The sequence below is a fragment of the Indicator indicator genome, chromosome 5 (genome assembly GCF_027791375.1).
Source record: "Indicator indicator isolate 239-I01 chromosome 5, UM_Iind_1.1, whole genome shotgun sequence".
Classification (NCBI taxonomy): domain Eukaryota; kingdom Metazoa; phylum Chordata; class Aves; order Piciformes; family Indicatoridae; genus Indicator; species Indicator indicator.
Window position 1 is genome coordinate 13,656,233 of NC_072014.1, and position 25,860 is coordinate 13,682,092.

At 39.8% G+C, this 25,860-nt stretch overlaps 1 protein-coding gene and 1 non-coding gene across 2 annotated transcripts in view; both read left to right on the forward strand.

Annotated features, from left to right (window-relative positions):
- The first annotated feature begins 1,033 nt into the window (after positions 1 to 1,033).
- Positions 1,034 to 25,860, forward strand: part of PCNT (pericentrin) — an 82,605-nt gene continuing 57,778 nt past the window's right edge. The window contains exons 1-18 of the mRNA XM_054381006.1: positions 1,034 to 1,087; positions 6,591 to 6,776; positions 6,891 to 6,902; positions 8,320 to 8,370; positions 9,166 to 9,345; positions 10,711 to 10,854; positions 12,477 to 12,641; positions 13,794 to 16,268; positions 16,342 to 16,434; positions 16,625 to 16,801; positions 17,938 to 18,193; positions 20,121 to 20,179; positions 20,352 to 20,538; positions 21,286 to 21,410; positions 21,921 to 22,032; positions 23,174 to 23,206; positions 24,339 to 24,588; positions 24,873 to 24,960. Of these exons, the coding sequence (XP_054236981.1) occupies positions 1,034 to 1,087; positions 6,591 to 6,776; positions 6,891 to 6,902; positions 8,320 to 8,370; positions 9,166 to 9,345; positions 10,711 to 10,854; positions 12,477 to 12,641; positions 13,794 to 16,268; positions 16,342 to 16,434; positions 16,625 to 16,801; positions 17,938 to 18,193; positions 20,121 to 20,179; positions 20,352 to 20,538; positions 21,286 to 21,410; positions 21,921 to 22,032; positions 23,174 to 23,206; positions 24,339 to 24,588; positions 24,873 to 24,960 (4,647 nt within the window). The remainder of the gene's footprint in view (positions 1,088 to 6,590; positions 6,777 to 6,890; positions 6,903 to 8,319; positions 8,371 to 9,165; positions 9,346 to 10,710; positions 10,855 to 12,476; positions 12,642 to 13,793; positions 16,269 to 16,341; positions 16,435 to 16,624; positions 16,802 to 17,937; positions 18,194 to 20,120; positions 20,180 to 20,351; positions 20,539 to 21,285; positions 21,411 to 21,920; positions 22,033 to 23,173; positions 23,207 to 24,338; positions 24,589 to 24,872; positions 24,961 to 25,860) is intronic.
- On the forward strand, positions 4,639 to 4,720 carry TRNAS-GCU (transfer RNA serine (anticodon GCU)). Its single transcript has one exon. It is a non-coding gene; the product is annotated as a tRNA-Ser (tRNA).

The window sequence follows — 25,860 nt, forward strand, 5'->3', positions numbered from 1 at the left end:
GGACACATCCAGGCGGGTTTTGAAAGTCTCCCGAGGAGACTTCACAATCTCTCCAGGCAGCCTGCTCCAGTGCTCCATCACCATCACTGTAAAGAAGTGTCTCCTCGCGTTGAGGTGGAGCCTCCCATGTTCTAGTTCGTACCCGTTGTTCCTTGTCATATCACTGGACACCACCGAAAAGTGACTATCACCTTCATCTTGACACCCACCCTCCGATATTTATAGACGTTGATGAGATCCCCTCTCATCCTTCTCCTCTCAAGACTAAACAGCCCCCTTCTCTCAGTCTTCATAGGAGAGATGTTCAATCCCTCTGCTTCCAACTGGGCTAGGAGCCTGGCCGCTAGCGCCGAGACCAGTCACGGAGAGGCAGGCACGGATCCCATATACAAACCCACTTCGCGGTGCCGCCAGCCTCGACCCGAGGCACCAAAGGCGACTCCAAACTGGGCAGAAAGAGACAGGAAGCCGCTGCCCCTCAACCGAGCCCTTCACCACTGCTCGGCCATGTCCGGGTCAGCTTTCCCGCGGCACCGCCCATTGTCTGCCTCCTACCCTGAGCGTGGTCGTGACTGGCGGCCCGTTTGAAACTGTCCACCCAGCGCAGCCTGGGCGGCGGACGGCTGCCGCTCCCATTGGCGGCTGCTGAGGAGGGGCGGGCACTAGCAGCGGTGGGGGCGGGGCAAAGAGCAACCTCCCGCCTGCGCTGTCTATCCCAGGAGTCAGTTAGCGGGACTAGGCGGGGCCAGGCCAACGGATGCTCTCGGTATTGGCTGGCGAGCCTCCGCCATGCCGCGATCTCCGCCAATTCCGAAGAGCTTTCTCCCTCTTTCGGGAGGGAGGGCAAGCCCCTGCTTCTTCATTGGCCAGCGCTGGCTGCCGCTGCCTCACGGTTGGCGGTGGCGCCGAGGCGGGCGGGGAGAAGGCGCTGAGGCGGCCATGAGCGAAACTTCTGTGTCCCCTCCGGTGTGACACTTGGAGAGGTGTGGGTTGAGTTTGGCTGTCGCCGTTGGTCCCCCGGCTTGCCTGCCGTATGGAGGCGGAGGGGGAGGCGCGGAGGCAGAAAGTGGAGGCCGGAAGGGCCAAGGTGAGAGGAGGGGGTCCCAGCTTGGGGAGGGGCCACGCCTGCCCCGGCCTGATCCCCGGCGCCCTGCGGTTCGCCCGGCCGGGCACCGAGCCGGGGGTTCAAGGGGAGCCTGCCTCTTGGAGCCTTCCGCGGCATCTCTTCTGCTTGTTCCGGACTTGTTCCCACGGCGGGGCGCCAGCGGGTTTTTCTTCGTCGCGTGGTGGGATCCGCGTCACGCACGAAGCCCGAGTCCGAGGGTGCGGGTGGCAACAGTGCTGCCAGGTCTGAGCGGTGTCAGGCGGCGACAGTGGTTTACCTGGGCAGCCTGGCGATGTCATAAGTAAGCGTGTCTAGCGATGCTTCCTGAATGCAAGAAGCTTTGCCGAATTTCAACAAAAGTGTATAAGCATCGCCTTCAATGAGCAACGAGTAGCTTAAACTAGTGTATATATCTTCCCTCAGATTCTCTGTGTTTGTTTGTGGGGTTTGCTTTGGTTCCGGGTTTTTGGTTGTTTTTTTGGGGGACCTGGGGAGTTGTAGTGGTGGTTTTGTTTGTTTGTGGGTTTTTTTTCCGTTCTTCTCTTTTTACTTAGGATTCCACAGAGTTGTTTGTGGAAATACTGTATTTCCAGATGAGAATCCCTAAGAATAGATGTTGCGTGTTTTATTATTAGTTCATTCAATGACTAGTCTGTTTGCCCTTGCATCTGCAGGTGGGTTACTGTGAACTGGATTGGGTTGGTTTATTTCCCGTTAGGTGTAGTTTGATGGGACTGTGTAGAGAGGTCATATAATGTGACCAATGTATAAAGGTAATATTCTCTTAATAATTACTGTCTTAAACGATGTGATTTATACTTGATATGTGTTAACCCTCTTTGATGAAAACTTCTGCTTTGTTTTGGTAATGATCTTCAAGAAACTGGTCAGCTGACTTCTTTTAATTAAGCATATCCAGGTTTTTTTTAGCTGTTATTGTCGTATTTCCTTTCTGGGAGTCTGTTGCTGAATAAGCCTTGCCAGTCTGGAGCTACAGCTTTTCCCTTTTCCCAGTTTTCTCTATCCAGCAAGTCTAGGATGGGGGTCTGTACTGGAAGGGAATAGCTGAGGCTGAACAGGGTGTTAGAAGATTTGGACAGATTATATGTCTCCATGATATGCTACAGAATTTTCACCCCTGCTACCACTCCTAGTGTTTCTTCCACAATTCAGGGGCATGGCTCCTTCTGCAGGAGACCTGTCTGAAAATCTAGCTAGCGGGATCAGAGGTGGCTTAGAGCTGTGTATCTTTTCCGTAGTCTTCTGTGTTTGTTTCAGCTCCCTCTTCCCAGTGCTGTGCAGAAGGCATTTACTGGGAGGGGAGCAGAGTTATGTCTGAGGATGCCCTGAAGTGGCTTGATGGTTGGCAGTACAGCTCCTCTATTCCTGGCCTGTCCCACCCAGATGCTGTCATGGTTGCCACACATTCCACTCCGTTTAGCATCTCCTTATGTGCTTCCCCACAGAGCCTTATTATGTGCTCTGTGAACACAATTCCCTGTTGAAAAATTATTGCATGATTAATTTTTGGATTAATATTGAGAGAGGAAACTTTTTGAGAACAGGAGTTCTTCAGGTTGTAAAGTTATGTTAACTGCAGTGTCTGTTTATAGCTAGAAAAGCATGTTAACCTTGCCTTGAATAAGTTATTACTTCCCACCTGTTGTACAGCTGTTGTTTGCCATTAAAAAAAGTAGGGACTTGAATTATGTTTCAAGTTGTGTGCAGAGCCGTTATTTTTTTTTTTTAACTATGTGCTAAATATCTGTCATCTTGCCATTTAAAAAAAAATATTTCAGCCCCATCAACGTTACTACTGCGTAGTGTCACACACCTGGTACACTGCGAGGAGAGGAAAGACTTTATCAAGACAGTAGATCTACTGTTTCTTCTGCTTACTAAAATGCCCCAGAGATGCATTACTTGGCTAGCAGATTGTGGGCACCAGATGTTTTCAAAACCACCCGGGCAAATGAATGGAAGCACTATCCACTGGGGCTTTTTAAAAGCAAAGATAGTATGTTAGGGTTTGGAGGGCTCACACCCAATTTCTACCATGTTGAGCAGTGTGCTTGCCCTGGTTTTGTATTTGTTCTTGTATACCTGAAGTTGTGGAGTTAACTTACAGAATGGATGCGTATTGGACTGATTGCTGGAATAAATACATCTTTGGTCTTACTTGGTGTAGTTCTTAGTGTGCACAGTAGGATGTGGCCATACTGCTGAACAATTGGGCTACAGGACCATAACATGCTTCAGAAACTTCCTTTGGATAGCTCCTGGTTTTGAAGGTCCTTATATGATAAGGCAGGAGAGAAATGTCTTTACTTTTTGTTCTTTTTCTTTTGTCTCTCCTTTGTACTGGCCTCCTCATGAGTAGAAATGCAGTTTTTAAAGGGAGAAGTGACCGTGAGCAGGTACAGTATTTCCTTGCTGTGGTGCAGGCCTACAGCAGCTTAAGGTGATCCCATCTCTGGACCACTGCAGAATTGTTCAGCATTTATTCAGATCAGCTTCCTAAATAATCTCATCACATTACTGTGAGGGTGCTCACAACGGCAGGGGACAGGAGCATTAGGCTAGTTGTGTGTTATAGGCTTCTGTTGTAGCAACCAGGCTTCTAGCAACCTATACAGTCATGCTGATTGCAGTTTGATACTGCTTGTATCTGGAGTTGTGAACTGCTGTGTTAGTTTTGTTTTTTTGTTTTTTTTTTATCTGGTAAGTAATGACTTGGCAGAGGAATGTAATGTGGATTTTTCATTCTTTAAACCTTTACTTGCATTATTCTTTTACATACAGCAACTAAAACTCCCTTGTTGAAATGCATTTAAGCTGTCACCAAATAATAATAATAGTAGTTCTAACTGTTGTATTAATTGGAAATTTTGATGATTTGGCAGATGAGTACTGACTGTGCCAAGTACTTCAGAGTTTCATTTTTAATAAGTGATTGAGAAACAGATCTCCACCTCCAGAGGTAGCATAAGCCTCTCTTGGTTGCAAGGATCTTAACCTTTCTTGTGAAATGCACCAAATTAGCCTGTGTTCTTGTCACCCAGCAAGCTGGGCAGTTACCCCCCACCATGCAGCACAAAACTTGTCAGTCTTGTTTTAGTTCTGGGGTGCTTATATGGTGCTGACTCTGCAAATTCAGAAATGCCCTGCAGTTGCCACTTTTAACTGACTCCTGGTGAAAAGAAGTTGCAGTGTATTGGTATTTGCAGGAGGACCAGATGCTCTGCTATGGAGAGCTGCTTTGGATGCTATAATGGACAGTGCTGTTGGTGTTCATGTGGTATGCTAAGTTTTTGCTAAAAATGAAGCTTTTGCCTTTGCATGTGCTACTGGAATGCAAACTGAGTGTTAGACCCTTCAAAAAGGGCGTGGTGGGATCTCACTGGGATGGGGGAGAGCCTGTGTTACCTGCTCTCTCTGCATTAACACACACTGCTGTTGGATCACTATTTCTGATGGTGTTTATAAAAAGACACTTAAACTTATAAAGCTGATTAAAGGCTGTAGAAGCAAGGGACGAGGTGGCCGAGTGGTGAAGGCGATGGACTGCTAATCCATTGTGCTCTGCACGCGTGGGTTCGAATCCCACCCTCGTCGGGTCTCCTATGTGGATCTGGAAAGCTCTATTTCATTCCCTTTAATGGAGCTCTCTCCTGTTGTCTGGTGGCTTTGTAAGTCTCCAGAGTGAGTTTGAGTCCAGACACTTTCATAGACAAAAAAAATCTAGTAGGTCTATAATGTTTTGGTGTAGTTGGATATTTCTGCATATGGATTGTGATTTCATATCTTTAATGCATATGAATGGGATTAAATAAATTCTGCTGTCTTTGAGCCATTAAAAATTCTTGCTCATTTGGATGTTCAGTCCTGTCAAATTTTGGAAGTTTAATGTCAAATACTTTCTCTACCTTCATGAAATGATTAACTGCTCTCAGTGTTGGCCACTCTCTCTGCCTTTCTTTTTTCATCTTTTTCTGCTTGTTTTGCTCCTCTTTTCCTTTTTTCTCTGCTTCAGCAGTTTCCTCTATTCTCCATTTTTCTGCAGGATCCCTCCTGTCCCTTTTCTCTGTGTTGTCAGGTTAATTAGTGGAATAGCTTTTGTTGATATACATTGCTGTCGATAAGTGCTAGAGTTAACCCACCTGCTTTCAGGGAATATTTATCTCACTACGGTTTTATTTGTCGATCTTTTAATTTTGCTTGTTATGAAAGGCAGCACAGTACCTGACAATCTTTGTTTAACTGCATTCAATATTAATAACTAGGGAAACCATGGAACGTAATTGTTGAAATAAGTTATTTGTACATAAACAACTGCTGGTAGGAAACTGATGTCCTTCTACAAATACACTTTTAAAACAGGCTGCTGAGTGTAGCAGGTGTGTAGCCATCTCTCTGTTGAGAAGCTAAGCTATCAGGTAGAAGTTGCTGAAATGGCATGGATGTTACTGAGAGAAGGCTGAACCAAATCCTTTTCACAAGTTGAATTAAAAGAAATGGAAAAGGTTTTTCTGCAGGGTGACTGTTTTATAGGAAAACCAAGCTGCAAGCAGTGGATTTTTATATGTATCGCAGTAGAACTTGGCAATTATGTTTACAGCCCGTCATTTGACTGTATTTCATCACGAGGATGTATTAACAGTGCACTTGATAGCTGATGGTTGTAACCTTGGAGAAGGCTTTTTCCTCATGAGAAGGATGTCTAGATTTATGCTATGAGGGAGATGTTACTTGGAATCGCTGCCTAAACACAGTATTAGAATTGAAAATACGATAACCCTTTTTAAGATGTTTAAGGTGCTAAGGAAAGTTTTGTAATCAATTCTGCCAGTGACATTCTTTAAAAGTCCCTGGTGCTTTGTAGGGCTGTGATAGTCTAATAAAAGTAGAGCATCTGATTTTTCAACAGAAGAAATTAGAATGACCTGGCTTAATTGATTTTCTATTTATGTATTGTAGGCTGCTTCCTCACTAGAAAGTTTGCTGTTTTATCTTAAGAGGGTGGCAGGGAAGGAGAATTGAGGATTCACTTCCGATAATTTTAATCTTCAAGCTTATGCTGGAAAAGATCTGCTTAGATACATTTACAGAGAGTTATTGTCTTTGCTGGTCTTCTTGAAAGACTGGTCAATTATATTTTTTCCTAGTGTATTAACAACTTGTTCCTTTACCAATACGACTTGCTGTAATTCTGGATTGTCATTAACATACAAAGTTTCACTGAGTGAAATGTGATTCTTGTATTGAAATGAGTCTTTAGTACTGATATGAGATTTCTTGCTTAATTGTACAGTTATGCACTATGTTCTGAATGTGTAGAAAATAGGAGGATAAAACAGCTTTTCTGCAGATGTATATATTTTGTCACAATAGGATCTTCATCACCCATGAGCGTGTTAATCTTGTGGTCCTGCTACTTTTTTCTCACTTACCTCTCCCTCTACCTTTTCCAATCTTTTCTGCACAGCTTGCTTACTACAGACAGCGAAAAACAAAAACCAACGTCACGCAGCCGCAGAAAAAGACGTCGAAGAGGAAGGGCTCGTCTGTCCACACGCATGACGTTCAGAAGGAAGAGTACCCACTAGCAGCCCAAGATGTTGGTAAGGGTATAGAGGGCAGGGCTGAAGACGCCAGCCTGCTGGAGGGCAGGGCTGAAGACACCAGCCTGCTGGAGGGCAGGGCTGAAGACGCCAGCCTGCTGGAGAGCAGGGCTGAAGACTCCAACCTGCTGGAGGGCAGGGCTGAAGACTCCAACCTGCTAGAGACAACAACAGAGGTAAATCTTACTATTTCTTGGATTTCACTGCACTCTATCTGCAGATACAAGTATTCCAGGTGATTGTTTTATTTAATTGGGTATTAGCTGACCCTGAGAAGTAAGTAAATTGTTGGTGTTTTCACTTGTAGTAATAAACTCTCTTACAAAGTGATGTAAATAACTGAAAAATTATCTCTGTTATGTGAACTGGACATCTGGTACTGTCAAGGAGCTGTCTGCTGTTAGCCTGCTAAATTAAGGTCTTTCATGGGTTCTCTGCCATTAACTAGTTTGGGCAGACTTCTGATTGTGTGGCTGTGGCTCCATGAAAAAGCACATCCAGACTGAGAGGCATTGCAGATGAGCAAAACTGCTGGGATCTTATAATGCATGGCTTTGTTTGGTTTTGTATCACTTTGCTGGCTCAAACATGCTTTCAAAAATAATTTGTTCCAGCATAATCTTAGTGGCCATTGTAAAGCCAGCATGGATGTTACATTCTCTGACAACCTTGCTTAAATTGTGACTCTGCTTGGGCCTGATGTATTTCAGTAGCAACATAGCTTGAGGTTACTAGACATCTGCTAATAGATGTACTGATCTGCCTGAATTGAGCAGCTGCTTTCTTGCTTCAGCTCACAAGCAAGACTTTGATTTTTATATCAGCTATGGGTTAGACAGTCATGTAAATATTTTCTTTCTGTCTTGTAATAAAAATAAGCAAACCATGCCAAGCTGTCTGCACTAAGGAAAAAGCATACAGGATTTTGTCACTCGTCCACAGCAGTGTCATTACATTCATGTGAACTTAAAAACCGAAAATCGCTTACTGTTTCTAAACAGCTGGCTTGTAAAGCAGATGGAATTGCTTTGTAGGTTATGTGGAGAGGGCACCCCTAGGGTGGTAGTAGTCATTTCAAACTATTTCATGCAGATTCAAAATACAGGGAGGGCTACCTATGTACTGCCTTCACTAAATAGTGCTAGTCACCTTTCTCTTTAGTGAGAGGTAAATATCTTAAGTATATGTATCAGAAAATGGTATTGTTTTTTTAGTTGTCTGAATGATCTCATAGCATGTTTGTTTAAAAAAAAAAAATCTCCTGTCCTGGCAATTAGTTCACTAATAAAGAGTGCTCAACTATATTTGCAAACCACAACAGCAGAAGATAACTCGTTAAATCTTAATGGTGAGGCTTAGCCCTAAATTTTTGAGTAGACATTAAAAAACATTTTCTTCATTTATTTCATTCATTTGACCTTGGATGATCAGCTGAGTTTAGTGTTAAAGTCAGCCTTCCTGTCTCATTGGTGTGTTGTCTTGCAGCATGGACCTTTCTGGCTCATGTGCTTAGGGTGTTTGCAGAATAATTCAGCTTTTCCTTACCTGTCTCTGAAATGGCCATGATTTAGTGTTTATTTGTTTACTTACCAGGGGAGTGCTGACTTGTCCAATGGGCACGTACTGAAGGATCTTGTGGCTGAAGTAAGTCTGAAAGAAAGTATCTCTAGTAAAAAATGTGATATACCTGTGAAAGAAGAGGATGATAATTGGTTGCTAAAATAATTAGCTGTTGAGCATTGTAATCAAATGTGATAGATGTGATGCAATCTCACTTCTATGGTTTTTAAAACAGGCACGTGTACTACCTGCAGAATTGGGTGCTAGGAGAACTGGTTTTAGTGAAATCATAGGCACTGTCCAAGACACGTGAACATGTTTTAAATTGAAAAGTAGGTTTATTCTTTAATGATTTCATACATTAAAACAAACAAACAAAATACAAGGTACTATCTCCTCTGTGTGAATTGTAAAAATATTCTGCCTAAGAAGCCGCAGGACTGATTGGAGCAGCTTCTCTCTTTGTTTTGCAGTTAAAGGCCATAGAAATTCATAGTTGTGTTGAATGTTTCTTTGCAATAGCTGCTTACACTTGAATGCAATTTTAAGACAAGAACGTGACATTATTATTTTTCCTATGAATGTACTGTTCTCCAGTCAGCAATGATGGATGTAAAAAAAATTAATTTTGGTAGTCTGTCATGTGCCCCCCACAAGTTCATATAAAAATACATTGTCTATAAAAAAAATTATTTTAAAAAATTAAGGACTTTATGTATACTGTTTTTCTTAAATACAAAGTCCCAAAATTGAATTACTTTTAAACTAGAATTTGCCCAGAATTTAAGCTTGAAACTGTATTTATATTCATAGTAAATTGCAAACTGGAAATAGTGTATTGTTTTGGTGACTAAACACACTTTTGTTTCTTTTATGAAGAAAGTTGCAATAAATTCTGCTGCAAAATATACTGAGCTTGATGCTAAGATGTGTCAGGACAGAATTGCTGAGTTGGAGAACAGACTTCTGGAGAAGCAGGAAGCAGTGGAAAGACTCACTTCACAAATGCATGAGCTACAAGAAGAGCTTACCCAACACAGAGACTCTATGCAGCTTCAGGTATGTTTCATAGAATTAGATAATGGGAATAATGTTACTTTATTCTAAAGATACTTAGGAGGTAAAACCTAAAAGTATTGTTTTTTATTGGAAAATACAGCACCTTCCTAATGCGTGCTGCAAAAAGCAGTACTTAAGTTTTCCATTCACCAGTGTCCAGAATGCTGAATTGCTTGAATCAAGCGAGAGTAAAATTACATTTGAAATATTTCTATGTTTAGAGAGTTTTTATGAAATGTAGAGTTAAACCATTCTGCTGAGAAATAGTTGGACACTTCCTGGTAGGTTTGTATTGGTAGATTTTCTTACTATATTGAGAAGTGGCCCTTTATAAAGAGAACCTCTAAGAAACACTAAGCTAAATGTAGTTAATCACACATTGAGGTAGGGACTTAATGTAAAAGAATGGGGCTTGCATTTTTATAAATACTGACTTTATATATGTTATATATGAAGAGCATGGTGGGAAATGCCTGCCCCCCAAGTACTGTATAATTCAAAAGGAATTACATATTGAAATGTCAATATTTCTGTGGTTATGCCTTAAAACCACTTTATGGATGCAGCTAGGCACCTTTTCAAATGTTCACACAGGGTGTCAGACACTGCTACCACCACCATCTTCCTTCCTGCCTCCCACAGTTATCATTCACACTTTTTGATTATTTGTATTTGTGGCATTTGGTTTTAGGGGTGGGCATTTTGGTGTGCGCAAATAATTAAGTAGGAGAAGTTAAACTATTAAACTTTATTAATATACTTTTCTCTCACCCAAAATTAAAAAAAAAAAAAGATATTTTGATTTCCCTTTCTTTAGCATTTCTATGTGAAGGTAAATTATCAGGTGCTTCTGAAGAACAGTTATTTCCCCCTTTACATATTGGTTTTTCTCCTTCTAGGACTGGGGAAACAAAGACATTTCCTGTTGGTGAGAAATAAGTTGAAAAGATTAATGTGATTAACATAAAGTAGGATTAATGTATCTCATCTCATTAACTTTCTGTCACATGGCTGAAAAGAAGGAAACAATTTAGGGATGCTAAATATTAATTGTATCGTGTAGAAAACTTGTTTACTTTTACATAACAGCTACAAAATTCGTAATTAAAAATATTTCATGACTGGTATCCTATCATTTGTTTAAAAAGTCACTTTTGATTAGCTTTGTAATTTCTTTGGGATCAGTGTAAGATTCCTCCTTCATCAGCCCTGCAGTTGTGTTTGAACACAAACGTCCCTGGTAATTTGGTGCAAATTAAGTGTACCTGTAGACTTTTAACAGCTTTGGTTTAAGGAAACTTACTGGTTTCCCAGTATGTTAAGGGTATTTTAATTGTAAAAGTGGACTTCTTGTGATCCATGTAGGAAACTACTGTTCAAGAGCAGAATGAAGTCATCGAGAAACTAACAAACTGCCTTCAAAAGGTAAAGAAGGATCGGGATGGCCTAGAGGAGGAGGCTTCATGTGTAGCTGGTCAGATCCATGATTTACAACTTCAGTTGCATCAGGTTTGTGTTTCCTTACAGAGAGAATAAGAACAGGTTTGGAATACGAATGTAAAAACCTACTGAGCTTATCACATAACTTTTCATTGTTCACTTTGCAATGCAGCAGTGAAAATGATTTCAGGGCAAGGCAGAGATTTCTCCAGTAGCTAAGGAGGAGCCCTGAAAGTGTCCTTATATTTTCTACTTGCTTGTGTGAAGTTTTTGAGGTCGTTACACTTCTTTGTCCATCAGTTTAGCCCTTGTTAGGGAATTTTGCCCAATCTTGTTAGTGGTTTGGAATCTATGCACGGCAATCACTATAGTGATATGGGATGAGTTTTCCTTGCCTTTGCCAAAGAAAGCTCTTAGTATATGCATGGAAAACTCATGCTCAGTTGTTGCACAGAAACTTGCTATGTTGAGGTAACTTGACTTGGCTCAAAGAGGATTTAAAATAACCTGAGGACAACTGATGTAGCCCCTATGACACACAGGAATCTGCCTCAGTGCAACAAGTTTTTCATGGATCTAATCCCTGGATAATGAAATATACTACAGCCTTTCATCTATATACTTTAAGTATCACCAAAAAAAAGAACTTTTTGAAATCTGTGCATTTATTGTCTCAGGAGCCTTGGTGGTATATGCCAAAGAGTAGTATTTGTGTTTACTTAATTTCAGGTTTGTAGGAATTTTGCTGGGAGGGATTATGTGTCTTAAATGTCTGGATAAAAAAGAGATTTTTAAAAACAAAGAAACCACAAAACAAACCATCCTCAAACCAACAAACAAAACAAACCCCCCCCAAAATGAAAAACCAAACAACAAAACAAACCAAAAAGCTCACCTAAAACCCACCACAACCACTCCCCCAAAATCCCCAAACAAACAAACAAACGAAAAAACAACCTCCAACAACTCTGGCACTTACTGAAGTCTGGGAATTACCTCTGAAGAATTGATCATACCCTGGAAAATAAAATCCTTTGCTAAATGAAGTTTTTAAAAATAACCAATAATACTGCTTTCCATGTACAGTTCTGACTGGTATTGACAAAATAAGTGGTCATGGTAAAAATTACTTCATGGATGATTTGCTCCATAGAGCCTCTAAATAGTACTTGAGGCATAGTCTAAATAAAGCTAGTAACATGATGCAAGTTGTTTGTTGGAAGCATGTCAGATTTGATAAGAGATGCAAATACTAATACTATGTTAAATATTATGGGTTTGGTTTCAGCAAAGTCTTTAGAAAAAAAATATTAAAAATTAATAAAACACATTATATTTAACTAATGTAGGGGTAAATGTGTTCTTTTGGAGGAAGGTGGAGAGGGGAAAAAACCCTTTAGTATTGAGGTGTAAATCCTTTGCAGAGAAGTCTGGTTTTCGTCATTATCCTCTTACCAGTATATTAAGTCCATTGGAAGTCGTAATTCATCTTGGAGACTTCATAGAGATGGATTATCTAACATTTGTGTCTTTATAGTGTCTGGTTTTTCAGGGAGATTCTTACTCAATGCAAATTAAAGACAGGTTAAATCTGTAGGAAATAGAGTATATTTTATGCATGTAGCGAGACTTTTGTATGAGTTACTCTGATATAAACTCTCTGTTGACTGTGAGAACCTTTATCTGTTCAGATTAATGAGATGCTGAGAAGTAAAACCCCTGCAAAAAATGAAGTGTTAGAAGCCCAGCAGCAGATGTCTGTGTTTCAGAACCGTCTCAGAGAGCAAAATGCACAATTGGAGATGCTGCGTCAGAAAGTACATGACCTGGAAGTACAACTTGAGTCTTCTCAAAAGGTAAACAACTCTTTGAAGTGTCTTTATGATGGTGATATCTAGGTAATTCAGTTCTTGTTGTAGTTGTGCAAACCAGGATGCTACTTTTTGGAGAAAGAAATTATAATGAACACTTAATTTATGCATGTAGTAAAATTGCTGCTTCAGAACTAAAACTACACTTAAAGATGCAATTAATTAATTTTATTTCTTCTGAAGGCACTGGTTTCTATTGCAGAAGGGTTAGCTAATCTTTTACTCTGCCACTCAACTGTTGTCTTAACATTAAGAAGTTTCCATCCAAATCAGGTCCACTTGGTGTTTGTTGAACTAAGGCATAAGTGGTAAGAGACTTGCAGTGGGGTGAGGGTTGCTGGATGTGCTGTGTAAGCATGTAACAATACAGTTGTGTGTGAACTTCAAACAGCTAGATGAGAGCAAAAGTTAACTGCATCTGTGTCTATAATCACGTTAGTTTCAGATACAAAACAAAGTGAAAAAGCTTGAGTGAATATTTTGATGTAGCAATTCCAGAAACAAACACTGTGTATAAACTCAGTTAAAAACAAACAAACAAGCAAAAACCTGTGTAATTCAGATTTGGTGATAACTGACCTGCTGTACTGGCATGGTCATGAAAATCTTTTTTCTTCAGAAATGAATTTCTAAGGATTGTGATTTACTAACATACATTAAAGGAACAGCTGAACAGGCCTGATTTCCTTTAAGCATGTAACCAGCAATGCTATGGGGTAGAAGCCTTGAACTTTTAAGTAAGTCAAGTAACTCAAAATTTGATGTGACTGTTGTGTTGGCCTGTGGGAGATGTTTTCTCTATGCAAATGGATGTGAGATGGAGAGGTGTCTGTAGCTCTGGTATTTTATTCTATTTTAATTAAAATACCTGAAGTGTGACACTGCCATTATTTTCTTTCTCTCTGGAGTCAGTGGCATACTATTTATTAATGCTTGGACAATTTGATGTCTGTTACCACATTTGAAGAGTCTTTCACTAGTATTGTCCACTCTCAAAAATGTGCTTAAAAGTCACGTTGTCTAGGCCAATGATACACCCTGCACTTAACAGTGTTTTTTTTGTGAAGATACATTAAAAGCATGAGGCTTAAGGAAATTAAACATGATGTGTTTCATATTTAATATTTTATTTTGAAGAATGCCAAAGATAAAGAAAATGTGCTTGCCCAAATGGAAGAGGATATGAAAGATACAATTCAACAGTTACATGAAAGCATAGGAGAAAAAGAAAAACAGATTAAAAGTCTTCAAGATCTGCTGACATCAGAAAGATTTAGCTTGTCTATACTACAACATACTCTTTCCCTCCGGGACTCAGAAATAACAGAATTAAAACATGAAGTAGCTCTGTCCAAAATGAATGAACAGCAACATATTGAAGAACTGAAAGCCGGTCATGAAAAGGATATTTGCAGACAATTGGAGAACTTGAGGGCTGAGCTGGAGAAGTGCTACCAAAGAGAGATTGCAGAAGCTAAGCAGGTATATGAACAAGACATTCTTTTAAAATATAAGAATGAACTTGAACAGTTAAAAAAAGAACTCTGCTCTCTGAATTCTGAAGAGCACGTTCAGAATTTGAATGGCATAATAATTGACTTAAATAATAGTCTTCATGAGTCTGAAATAAAAAAAGACAGTTTGAGAAGGAAACTTGAAAACCAACAGGAAGACTTCCAGAGAGAAAAATCTGAAATTGAGACTAAATACAAGGATTTTATTAATAGCCTTAAGTCTCAACTTTCCAATGCAGAAGAGCAGATCAAAGAAGTCCAGCGGTATAAACAAGAAAAACAGTCCTTGAATGAAGAGATTAAGAGACTGAATTCTTTCATCCAAGAATTAAATGAAAAACTACTTTATGAATCTCAAAAAAGTATAGATGTAATGCTAAAGCCTGATGAAGAGACTGTCTTCAATCAGAAGCTAATGAAATTGAAGGAAAAACAGGTGTTACCAGAGATGTCACAGCTGCAGAGAGCAGAGCTTGAGGAAATGTGGAATAAACCACACCAGTTGAAAGGTGAAGGTGAGCTGGTTCATGAAGAACTGCGATTCCAGTGTGACTTGGGAGTGAACTCCTCAAGAGATCAGTTAGAAGAAATTAAGAGTTCAAAGATTCCAGAGAATAATGAAAGTAGTGAAGGAAACGAGTTGGATGAAGAACACATGTCAGAACCAGGGCTTTTTAGTGTTAATGAAGGCATACTGGCTAAATATCTCATCTCCACAGAGGGACCAGAAGATTCATATGCATCCAGCACTTCTGATAGTGATGCCATTGAAGAAGGTAGATGCAGTGGGTATGGGTTAGATAGCAGTGTGCTTCTAGAACCTAGCACAGGTTTTATGCTTTCTTCAGTGAACTTTGGCCTTGATGAGGAAACATGTCCTAGTGGTTTGGCTCCAGAGACTTTTGAAGAGGCTGAGATAGGAGCAGAGGACTTGATTTCATTTTTGTCAGATAAGTCCCTGCAGCAAAACAAAGTAAGTGACTGTGATGACGTAAAGGATGATGAGATAACTTGTTTAGTAGAGAGGTGTGTGAAACTAACCGAGCAGCTCCATGAGAAAGAATCAGCTTTGAAGAAATCTTATCAGGAGACTCAAGAAGCAGTTGGAAAATGGGAAAAAGTAATGGCTGAGCTCTGTTGTATGCGTGTGGAGCTGGATGAGGAACGTGAAGCACGGCTCTGCTGTGAAAAAGAACTTCTTCAAAAAACAGAGAAGGAGAAGGAACTTGAAAACCGAATAATACTTCTAGAAAAGCAGCAGAGTGGAGGCCAACCTTACTGTGCTGTAGAGTCCTTAACACAAGTGTCAAAATCCTCTGCCTGGGAAGAAATGGTAAAAGACCTCCAGGAGGAAAGAGAAATGTTGATGGTGCAGCTGCGAACTCAGGAGCAATTAGTGAAAGACGTTCAAGAGCAGAAAACAGTTTCTGATTCTGTGACAAGTGAAGTACAGTCTCTCTTTGGACGCCAGTTAGCTGCTTTGCAAAGCCAAAGGGATCAACTGCAAAGCCAGCTTGATGCTCAGAAGGCTAAAAACAAGATGATAGCGGAGCTGCTTGGTCAGAAAACCATATCTGAAGAGACATGGCTAAAAGAACTGGAGTTGCTCAAAGCTGAAATCAATAATAAAGAACAAAATTTATCATTCTTACTGAAGGAAAAAACAGCCTTAGGAGAAAGATTATCTCATGTGGAGGAAGATCTAATAAAAGCAGAAAGAGCTCTAGCAGAGAATGCTAGCATTGTTGGTGATCTTGAGAAAAACATATATGACCTTAATACTGAAGTGGAAAACCTCAAACAAATACGGGAGCGTGAAAGTCTGGAATATGAGGACATGTTAAACTGCAGCAAGTTAGAAATTCTTAAACTTAATGCTGAAATAAAGGCAAAAAATACTGAATACAGCCAGCTGACTGAAGAAATTGCCCACTTGAAGAAGTCTCACTTAGACCTTGAGACTCGCTTGCAGGAGTCTGCACAAGCCGCTGAGGAGGCACAATCCAAGATGGTGAAACATTACAAAGAGGAAATCGATAAAATGGAGACTCAACACCTTGCTGAATTAAATAAAGTGAGTTTGACACAAAAGAAAGAGGTAGGAAACCCTGATAATGGCAAGAGATTTCAGAATGCTTAATCATTGTAAATGTTTGTATGCCTGTTTTCAGATAGCAGAATTAAATGCTGAAATAAAAGATAAAGTGGAAAAACAGCAGAAGTTTGAAGAGGAAAGAAAGGAACAGATGGCTTTAATAAAAAAGGTAAATAAACTAAATTTCAGTTGTCATTTAAGCAATATAGTAGATTTTTACATCTCTAATATGTTTGGGTTTTTTCCATGGTGTCTGGGGCTTGGGGTCAGGAGAAAGGAAGAATTCTGGCTCACTAGTTTATTAGGGGGCTAACTAACTGTATTTGTAAGAAAACTCTTCACCTGAGTATTTTCTGCAGGTACATGAACGAGAGCATGACCGTGAAATCTCTGAACTGGTTACTAAACATGAAGAGGAAATGGAGAAGCTCCGTGCTGAACTAAATAAAGAACAGCAGCACTTGTTGGATGAAGTTCAGCAGCAAATGGCAGCCACACACAGAGTGGAGATAGAGCAAGTTCAGCTCCAATCACAAGTAAAATAAACACAGTAACTACTGTGTTGGTTACCTGGTTGTTGCAAAGAGAAGGCTCCTTGATTTTTGTGCATACTATATATGTTCTTCTATGTAGTGCTGCAGTTGAAGAATTAGGAGTGTTCTCTTGGTGGGTGGTAATAGATAATTTCTATAGAAATTCTCCCAGATCTTCAATGCAATTATATTTTAATGTTAATTCTGAAGAGAACTGGATGCTTAAATTGGTGGGTTTTAAAAAAGAAACCCAAACAGACAAACACAACAACTGTGTCATTTTTCATAGCTTGAGAAGTTTAACAAGTAACCCTTCCCACTTTTTTGATTTCACTTACATAATTAGGAATGCTTTTGTGCTAAACTTAGTGGAAGCATTCAAAAACCCAGTCAATACTTAGTACATAAACCCAACTTTTTCTTCTAAGGGCAAAATACAAATGGAAAGAATACATCTAGAGTAAGGTCTCCTTCTCTGGAGACATTCAAAATCTGCCTGAATGTGTTCCTGTGTGACCTACTCTAGGTTGATCCTGCTCTGGCAGGGAACTGGACTACATAATCTTGCTAGGTCCCTTCCAAACCCTAGCATTCTGTGATTCTGTGAAGGTCTAATTACAAGATGTTGGTATGCTGTTTAGCTTGTTTAAGAATTGAAAAGCTTGGCCTTTTCTAATCTGCCTTTTAGAACTGTTGGATAGTCCTCAATTTTTATTTTTTTTTTTTAATGAAGCATGGTGAATTTAATGTCTACACTTTTCCAACACCCCTTCAGAATGTAGCTTTTTAACAAATTGTAGCCAATAGCAAATATGAAGTTTTTTAATAGACAGTGAAGGATTGGGCTGAGCTTGTGTACCGCTTTGACGACTCTTTGAGGAAGTGAACTAGGTATTTGGTAGGAGGTTGAAGTTAGGAGGCAGGTAAGAGAAGCCTTTTACTTCACACTGACAACGTTATTCAAATCTCATTTTAACAAAAGTCAGCTTGTTTTTAGGGGGTTTGTCCTTGCCATGAAGAAAAACTCTTCAGGTACACAAAGGCAAAACTTAGATGTTCGCTTTCAACTGTTAATCATGAAAAAATTGAACACATTTCATTAGAAGAGAGGGAAAACCCTTTTTCTTCTGCATTTACAGACACTGCACAACCTTGAACTGGAAGCTTTACGCCTAAGTTTAAATAATTTGCACACTTCTCAGCTTGAGCTTACACAGTCTAACTTGAGAAAAGAAAAGGAAACTGCCCTTGTGGAACTGCGGGAGATGCTCAATGATAAGCGTGCTCAAGAGATAGCAATTCTGCAGAGTCGCCATCAGCTGGAGTGGGAGAAGCTTAAAGAGCAGTGTCTGAAGGAAAAAGAAGACCTTCAGTCAAAGTATCACCAAGAGCTAGGTATTAAAATCTGGGAGTAATGGAGCAGAAATTGAAACCTTGTGTGTATATTTCTTCTGCGGGTTCCTGTTGTGTTCTGGGGCTGGCCTTCTGCATGACAACTGGTGTTGCCTTGAATGGTGGCAGTGGCTAGACTGGCATGTACAAGAGCACATATTTATATATAAGAATGGAGTTGCCCGGATCTAAGCTTAATTTTTCTTCAATTATATGGGTGTTTTGCTGTTACCTCTGTAAAACAGCACTGTGCTGAATTAGTTGCTTTTCAGGATGCATTAGACAGTCTCAAAGACTTTAATTTCTGCAAAGAGTAAAGCTCTTAGCACTTACATTTCAGAAGGGTTTTTTTTTGCCCTAAGACAGCACTGACTATTGTATTTTTGACAAGATAGGGAAAGGCTTCTCTGGCGTGCCCTCTCAGTAGTTTGTTTGAAGGAGGATAAAGGCGTTGTAAAGGAACTGAAAGGTTTATTGAGATCTTGCAAGTGGGTGTCCTTTGAAATGTGGTTGATATAAGATTGTATTCTGCCATGAGCAAGAGGAAAGCTGCACTTGACAGTACTGAAGGTCTGCTGATGGTGCTATTGGCACCTTTTGGGATATTTACCTCTTCCTGGATCAGGAGACCATTTATGACTTTGTGGCAGAGTTTAAGGAATTTCTGGAGAAAGGTTAGAAGACCTGCAGCAATTCACTGAAGAAGTTTAGAAACTATTCCTTTAGTTGTCCTTCCCTGAGACAAAAGAATGTTTTAGGGATGTGTCTTTTTGACCCAGGAGTAGAAAACCATTTGTTACTACCAGTGATATGGTGAGCTGATGATAGGGTGTTAATGAGGGCCCTATGCCTGTTGCTCAGAGGCATGCTGAAGTCACTGGAGCACACTTGGAAGTCTACGAGGTTGAGCTAGGGCTCTTGAAGTAATAGGAACCAACAGAGAAATACCAGGGAAGTACTTTAAAGTAATTAAGAGATGTTCCTCCTTGAAGGTGACTTGCTGACAGCCCAACTGAAGCGCCTCTACACCAGTGCAGGAGTTTGAAGCCACCATGCTGCTAGAAAGCTATGATCTGTCTGCCATTATTGAAACTTGTGGGATAAATCCCATGATTGGACTGTGGCTATTAATGGCTACAGGCTGTTCAGAAGGATTAGCTGAAGAAGGAGGGGCAGAGGCATTGCCCTCTGCATGAATAAATATATATAGTATGAAGAGCTGTATCTGAAGAATAGCCACAAGCAGGCTGAATGAGGAGCCCAGTGACAAATCCATCTTGCTCCAGCTGCAGGAGGTTTTGTGTCCTGCTGAGTGACTTCAAGCAGCCTGACATCTGCTCAAAAGCAGTACAGTGAGCAGTAGACAATCCCTTGTAAGATCCTTCTCTCTAAGTTGGAGAGATATGGATTGGATAGGTGGACTGTTCAGTGGGTAATGGTCAGATAGTCCAGAGGGTAGTGGTTAGTGGCTTGATGTCTAGATGGAGACTGATGCCCTACAGGTGTCTGTACTGGAACCAGTGCTGTTTAGTATGTTCATCAATGACATAGGCAGATTAAACGCACCCCCAGCATGTCTGTAGATGACAGCAAGCTGAGTGGTGCAGTTCACGTGCCAGAGGAACAAGATGCCATCCAGAGGCACCTGGACAAACTTGAGAAATGATCCCATGGGAATCTCATGGGGTTCCACAAGACAAAGTGCAAGGTCCTGCACCTGGGTTGGGGCAATCCCTCATTTCTAAAATGGAAGTTAATTGCTGGGATATAGCAATGGAGAGGTTTGGATAGAACCCAGTGCCTTGCACTGCTGCTTGCCTACCTGTCTAAGCCCTGAGTTTGATGAAAGTGGTAATCTTATCCATATTTCTACTTATCATTTAATCATAACATTTAAAATAAATTTATTAATAAGTATTTTATTTCGCAGTTGATCAGAGAAAGAAAATAGAATTGGAAATGGAAGAGACACATACCCAGGCACTAGAGGTACAAATTCTGTTCTTCATACAAGAAAAAAACCCCAGAACTTCTTTCAGTAAACTAGAGCTGGTAGAAGTCCTGTGTCTACTACACATTTATTGTAGAGGACAAATGAGGGGAAAAAAGTACTAATTTTCTAAATGCACTTGCTTTAGTAATGCTTGTCTTGCTCTCTTAGACTCTCAAAAGAGACTGGGAGTTGGAGTCTGATATGCATTTAAAAAATGTTTGTGAAAAGCTGTGTGAAAAACATCAGATTGAAATGGTGGAACTGCAGAAAAGTCTGGAATTGGAATTAGAAAAAGTCAGAACAGAGATGGAGCTTCTTTCTCTTGAGAACCAACAGTCTAAAAGTAAGTGCCATGGTTTGGGAAGCCGCTATCTGTATTGAACAAAGGTAAAACTAGCAGTTTTTAGAAGCTGTTTAATGAACAAATAGTCACTTCCTTTTACTCAGAAACTGGGCTGATGGTATAAGACTGTGTAGAAAACAGCCTGCACTGACTTTACTGCATTTCCCTGAGCCAGTATCATTAGTCTGTTTCGTGAGGATAATAGGCATTTTTTGCAGCTTACTGTGGCTGAAGTGTGGTCGTTTGATTGCAGATTCCTTCTGCGCAGGTCAAGATGTGTTGTCCAAATGAGGCAGTAGCAAGTTCACAGGGTTCAGAAATTGCTTAGTGCCAGGGTAGTGTACTTGGTGTGAGCTTTCCTAGTTTTTCCTATTATCTACTGCCTGCTGCTCAGTGTCATCGTAGGAGAAATTCTGTGTGTGTAGGCTGTGAAAAAATGCTTGTTTCCCTGTTCCAAGTATGTGTACTTCTAGTTCAAGATGTTTGTCCATGTATGCAGAGAACAGATGCTCATCCCTCCAACACTACTGTTGGATTATCTCTTAGCTAACAGTGTGGAATGCAGAGAACCAGGAAGCACTACATAGATGTATTTGGTTAAGAAATACTTTCCTAATTCAAGTATTGTTGTGGTTCCCTGTAAAAGCTAGTATTCTAGTCTAGAGACCTGCAGTAGTTGCACGTAAGGTTGTACAGGTCATTCAATAGCGGGGAGGATGATGTAACAGAACTCATTTTCAATTTTAGTAAGATATATAGAACTGGAGAAGGAACACCAGTTAGCCATTACAAAATTACAAGAACAGCTGGAAACTGAACATAACCAACTCCTAGAAGATCTGAAGATGAAAAGCCAGGAAAAAGAGCAGAATCTTCAGAAAGAGGTAGATTTCTTCACTCAAATAGTTGATCATATATAAGAAAAGCTGGACTCTATACATATCATTTGGGTGATTTGTTTGTATTTAGGAATTTTATTGAAAAACTAAAAGGCATCTCATGAAGCAGGTCTGGTATTTTTTATAGTGGTCCAAAATCTTTTGATGGCTATTGTCTTTGTGCCATTTGGGGCCATTTCTTCCTCTGTATTTACACGTTTAATTTTCTGGGGTTTATGTTTTGTTTTTATTTATCTGACACTTTATTTTTTCCAGCGATGATAAATGTGGCATCAGGAACAAATCTCTTTCTCAGAGGAGTGATTCTAAGTTATCAGTATCTCTGATAGCATGGGTTGGGAGCTGAGAGTCTGGTTATCACTATTTCCACCTGTTTCTGACAGAGCTCTCTGTTGCATAGAATAAGGTATTAGAAGAAATTTTATGAAAATTGAGTGTGGGTTTTTTGTTTCATTTTTTACATTTGTTTGGCTTTTTTAAACACGCCTTTCATAGCTGGAGAATCTTCAGGTCATACACAAAGAGCTCAAGACTCAGTCACAAGAAGAAATCAGGCAGCTTTGGTCTCAGCTTGACAGTACCCGAGCAAATCGACAAGAGCTAAGTGGTATGATCAAAACTTCTGCTTTTTACTTTTTTCTCTTTTTCATGTGGAAGTATGCATTATTGACACACAGTGTTTTCAGTTGTGTAGCAGAAACATACAGGTAGGTCACAGAAGTGTCAGTAGGTTGTACCCTAGTGGTCTCTGAAGGGAGAGGTTGGTCAGTGTTAGCAGAGTTTGCAGTGTCAGAAAGCATGGTGTGTCTGTGGGGAAAAGTTCACTCCCGTTGTTTTCCTTTCCTTCCCCACTTTACTCCTGCACACCAAACATTTTTCATTGTGATGTCAATTAAGCATAATGGAGTTAAAAAACTGAGAAAATGCTGGCTAATACAATAACATGCTGCAGTGTGTATTTGGTGTGGAAATGGGTATAAATTCAATTGAGAAACTGTTAATTGTAGGTAGACAGTAAAGCTCACTGTTTAGTGTATGACTTCTAGTGGTTTATTGTGTCTAATAGATCAGTCTGTTTAAAAGAACAAAACAAATAGAACTCTGATTAGGTTATATCTTGAGGCAGAAATGGATTTTCCCTCTAAGTTTTGAGGAGAGATAAATAAAATGCTTTTTCATTGACACTCAACGTAGAGATTCATCTACTGAAAGACTTCTAAGCAGCTTCACAGTGTAGCAATTGGAGATGACAGTTGCAGTTGAAATAAAATAGAACATATCTCAGATGTGTGTGCACAAAGTGATGTATGATACATGAAAGGAGGAGCTTTGGAAAAACAAATGGTAGAGAACATGATGTTAACCTTGACGATGTGTGTGCTCACCTTGTATTGACACTAATGCTAGGAGGCATTCTTTGCTGCTGCTGGGGTAGCTAAAACAAAGGGGAAGTGTAATATGCATCAGGTACAATTTCAGATTTCCTCAATAGCGTAACTGTAAATAGCTTTTGAAATACAATAGAGTTTTGTAAAGGTGGCTGCTTGTTGTTGTTATAAATTGAGTGTTTCAGGTCTTTGTTTTGATATTGCAGAATTATTGGAGATAGCACTTAGCAATACTTGCTGGAATTCCTATATTTCCTCTCTATAACCCTTTTTTAACCTTTCAAGTATCTTTCCATGTTTCTAATCATTCACATTTCTTATTCTTTGGACCCTTTGTGTTTCTTCTTCATCTTGCTTGAGATGATGAAACCAGAGTGCAAGGCCATGGTCGAGGTGAGGACTTCTTTTTGTGTGTCACATCTTTCTTTACTCTGCTTTTATTCACTTGAATGATCACTGGCTGATGTATTTGGTTTGGTTTGAGCACTCACAGTGGTGGATGCAAAACACAGTAACTGGGTAATGGGATTACTGCCCTGATACCATCCTGCCAATTCAAAACTGTTAAACACTTTTTTAGGTTAATTTTGTGCCAGCAGACTTTGCTGGTTAGGCAAAACCTAACCAGACTGCATTTCCCTTGCCTATCATATTGGTGTTACTAGTCCCTGCTTGCCACTTCCTCTGGTGCCTGTGCCTGGCAACTGCTCCTTTTGGTAGCAAGCTTGAGCCATGTACTTCTCTTACTCTTTCTGTCTGCATGCTCGTTGTGAGAATTTTTCAAGCAGAGTGTACTTTCCTGGTTTGCTACACAAAACCACACTGTTCTTGCAAGTTCTTCTGAGTTCCATCCTCAGTTGATTCTGTGAAGGTTCAACTAACATGTGAGCCAATTAGGAAAAAAAAAATTAATCCCCTGTCATGATTTTTGTCCTTTTCCCTACATTTTAGCTTTCTGTTACTGCTTCTTTAATACAGAATATGAGGAAGAAAGCTCTCAACTTCATGAATATGCTGCAATGCTGGCCATTGCCTTTGCTCCCTGAAAGGAGGGTAGCTTGTTGAACCGACTTTGTTCCCTGTTCTCCACAACTTTTTTCTCCTGAACTTTTTTTCTCTATTGGATAGCTAAACCATCATTATAGCAATCCAGAAGTATTATATTTTCTTTCTTGTGATTTTATTTCTATGCCTAGTTTGTGCTAAAGCTGTTTTTGTTTGGGTAGTTTTTGCTGGAGCAAATTAAATGTTCTTGACTAAATTGTTGATACTGGTTGCTACAAGATTAAGCAATATTGCAGGACTATTCATGTTACTATCACAGACCTGAAGGACAAGGAAATGAGGAGGGTTAAGAGTCTGTTGGTGATTTTCATTCTTTTCATGATGACGGCTGCTCCGAATGCAGTGTAAATGGAAAACATGGTTGGAATAACATTTTACTTCTATGGTAACAACTAAAATATGACTTAGCTTAAAGATTGAGTACTTCTGAGTGGTCATGTTGGTTTTGCCTCCATTCTAGAGCTAAAAGAGCAGCTCCTGGCTCGTGCATCACAGGTGGAAGAAATAGAGCGTTTAAAACAAGACTTTGAACAGCAGCATCAGCAAAGACAAAGTGAGCATGAAACTGAATTAGAACAACTGAGACTTTATTTTGAAAATAAATTAAGAGTTGCTGAAGAAAACTACAGAGAAGAATTAACTTTGCTCCATCAGAGACTGCAAGAACTGAAGGAATATTCCCTATCAGAGTTGGAAACAGGGGACATCAGGTGATTTATTCTTTTTCCTTTTATCTCATTTTATGGCAGCAGGATTCCATTTTTTTTTAAATTTAATATTTAATTTATTTAATAAAGTATGTTAGCCTCTAAATAAATTGGGATTGAGCATTAGGTAATCCATAGTTGGAAACTCACTAGGTGAAGTAACTCATTGACAGTCCTGAGCAGTTGTTCCAATTGCTCTGTGCATACTTTCATTACTACATTGTAAGTCAGCAAGTTAATTTATTTGTGACATGTTTCAATCCTAAATTTTAAAACCCTTTTCTCAGTTGTTCTGTTGCAGTTTTTGAAGATACTGATGAGAAAGAGAGCAGGGATAGGCTTGGTCAGCTAAATCAACAGCTGGAACAACATCAGGTAGGATTCTTCATGTATTAAAGTTCTACTGTTCATTACATGACCTGTATGAAAATTGATGTCTGATTCTTAGCTCTTAGCAAGGAGTTAGTAAGTTTAAGACATTTATTACAGCTTAATAATTTTTGACAAACATATAGTAAATTGTAAACTTAAAATAGTTCTCAGACTAGAGGAACAGATGAAACACAGTGTACTGCAATTCTGTGTTCTCTGTTTGGGTTATCCCGTGCCTTGTAACAAACCTATCAAAGCTCTTCCACACGAGGGTGGAATTCGTGTTTCCTCTTCTTTGTAGCATGTGTAGTGATTGTGCCTTTTATTGCTGTCTGTTCTTTTTGTGGAGTTGTTAATTTGGTGGTTCTACTATTTCTGCGCTTATTTTCATGAATATTGTTGTAATTTAAGGTCTTGACTTCTTCGCTCAGCTCACTCAAAGCCAAGTGTTTCAAAAAGGAATTTTCCTCTTAGGTTTTTTATTTTTAAAATTAATTATAAAAAGACTCCTGTTAGTGTGTGAATAACAAGCAGACAAGACATACAAAAGACAGCATGAGCTCAATCTCATTAGTAAATCAAACAAAACTCGTAAGAGTTATGAATGAAAAACAAAAACGTGCCTTTTTTTCTTGCTGCTGTTACCTAGCTGAGAATGAAATGACGATATTCATAGATCATTACTTCTACATTCTATGATGTGTGTAGGAAAACTGTTGATAGTTTTTCTACCCAGATGCTTCTGGGACTTTATCCTCTATTATACTTTCAAAAACTCCCCAATCTCAAATCTGCCTTGTGGCATGCTTTCAGAATATATCTGTCTCGAGGGTCTCTGCTGCCATAGTGGCAGATGAAGTGTGAGGAACAGAGCAAAACCAGGAGGGGTTTTGTAAACAAGAT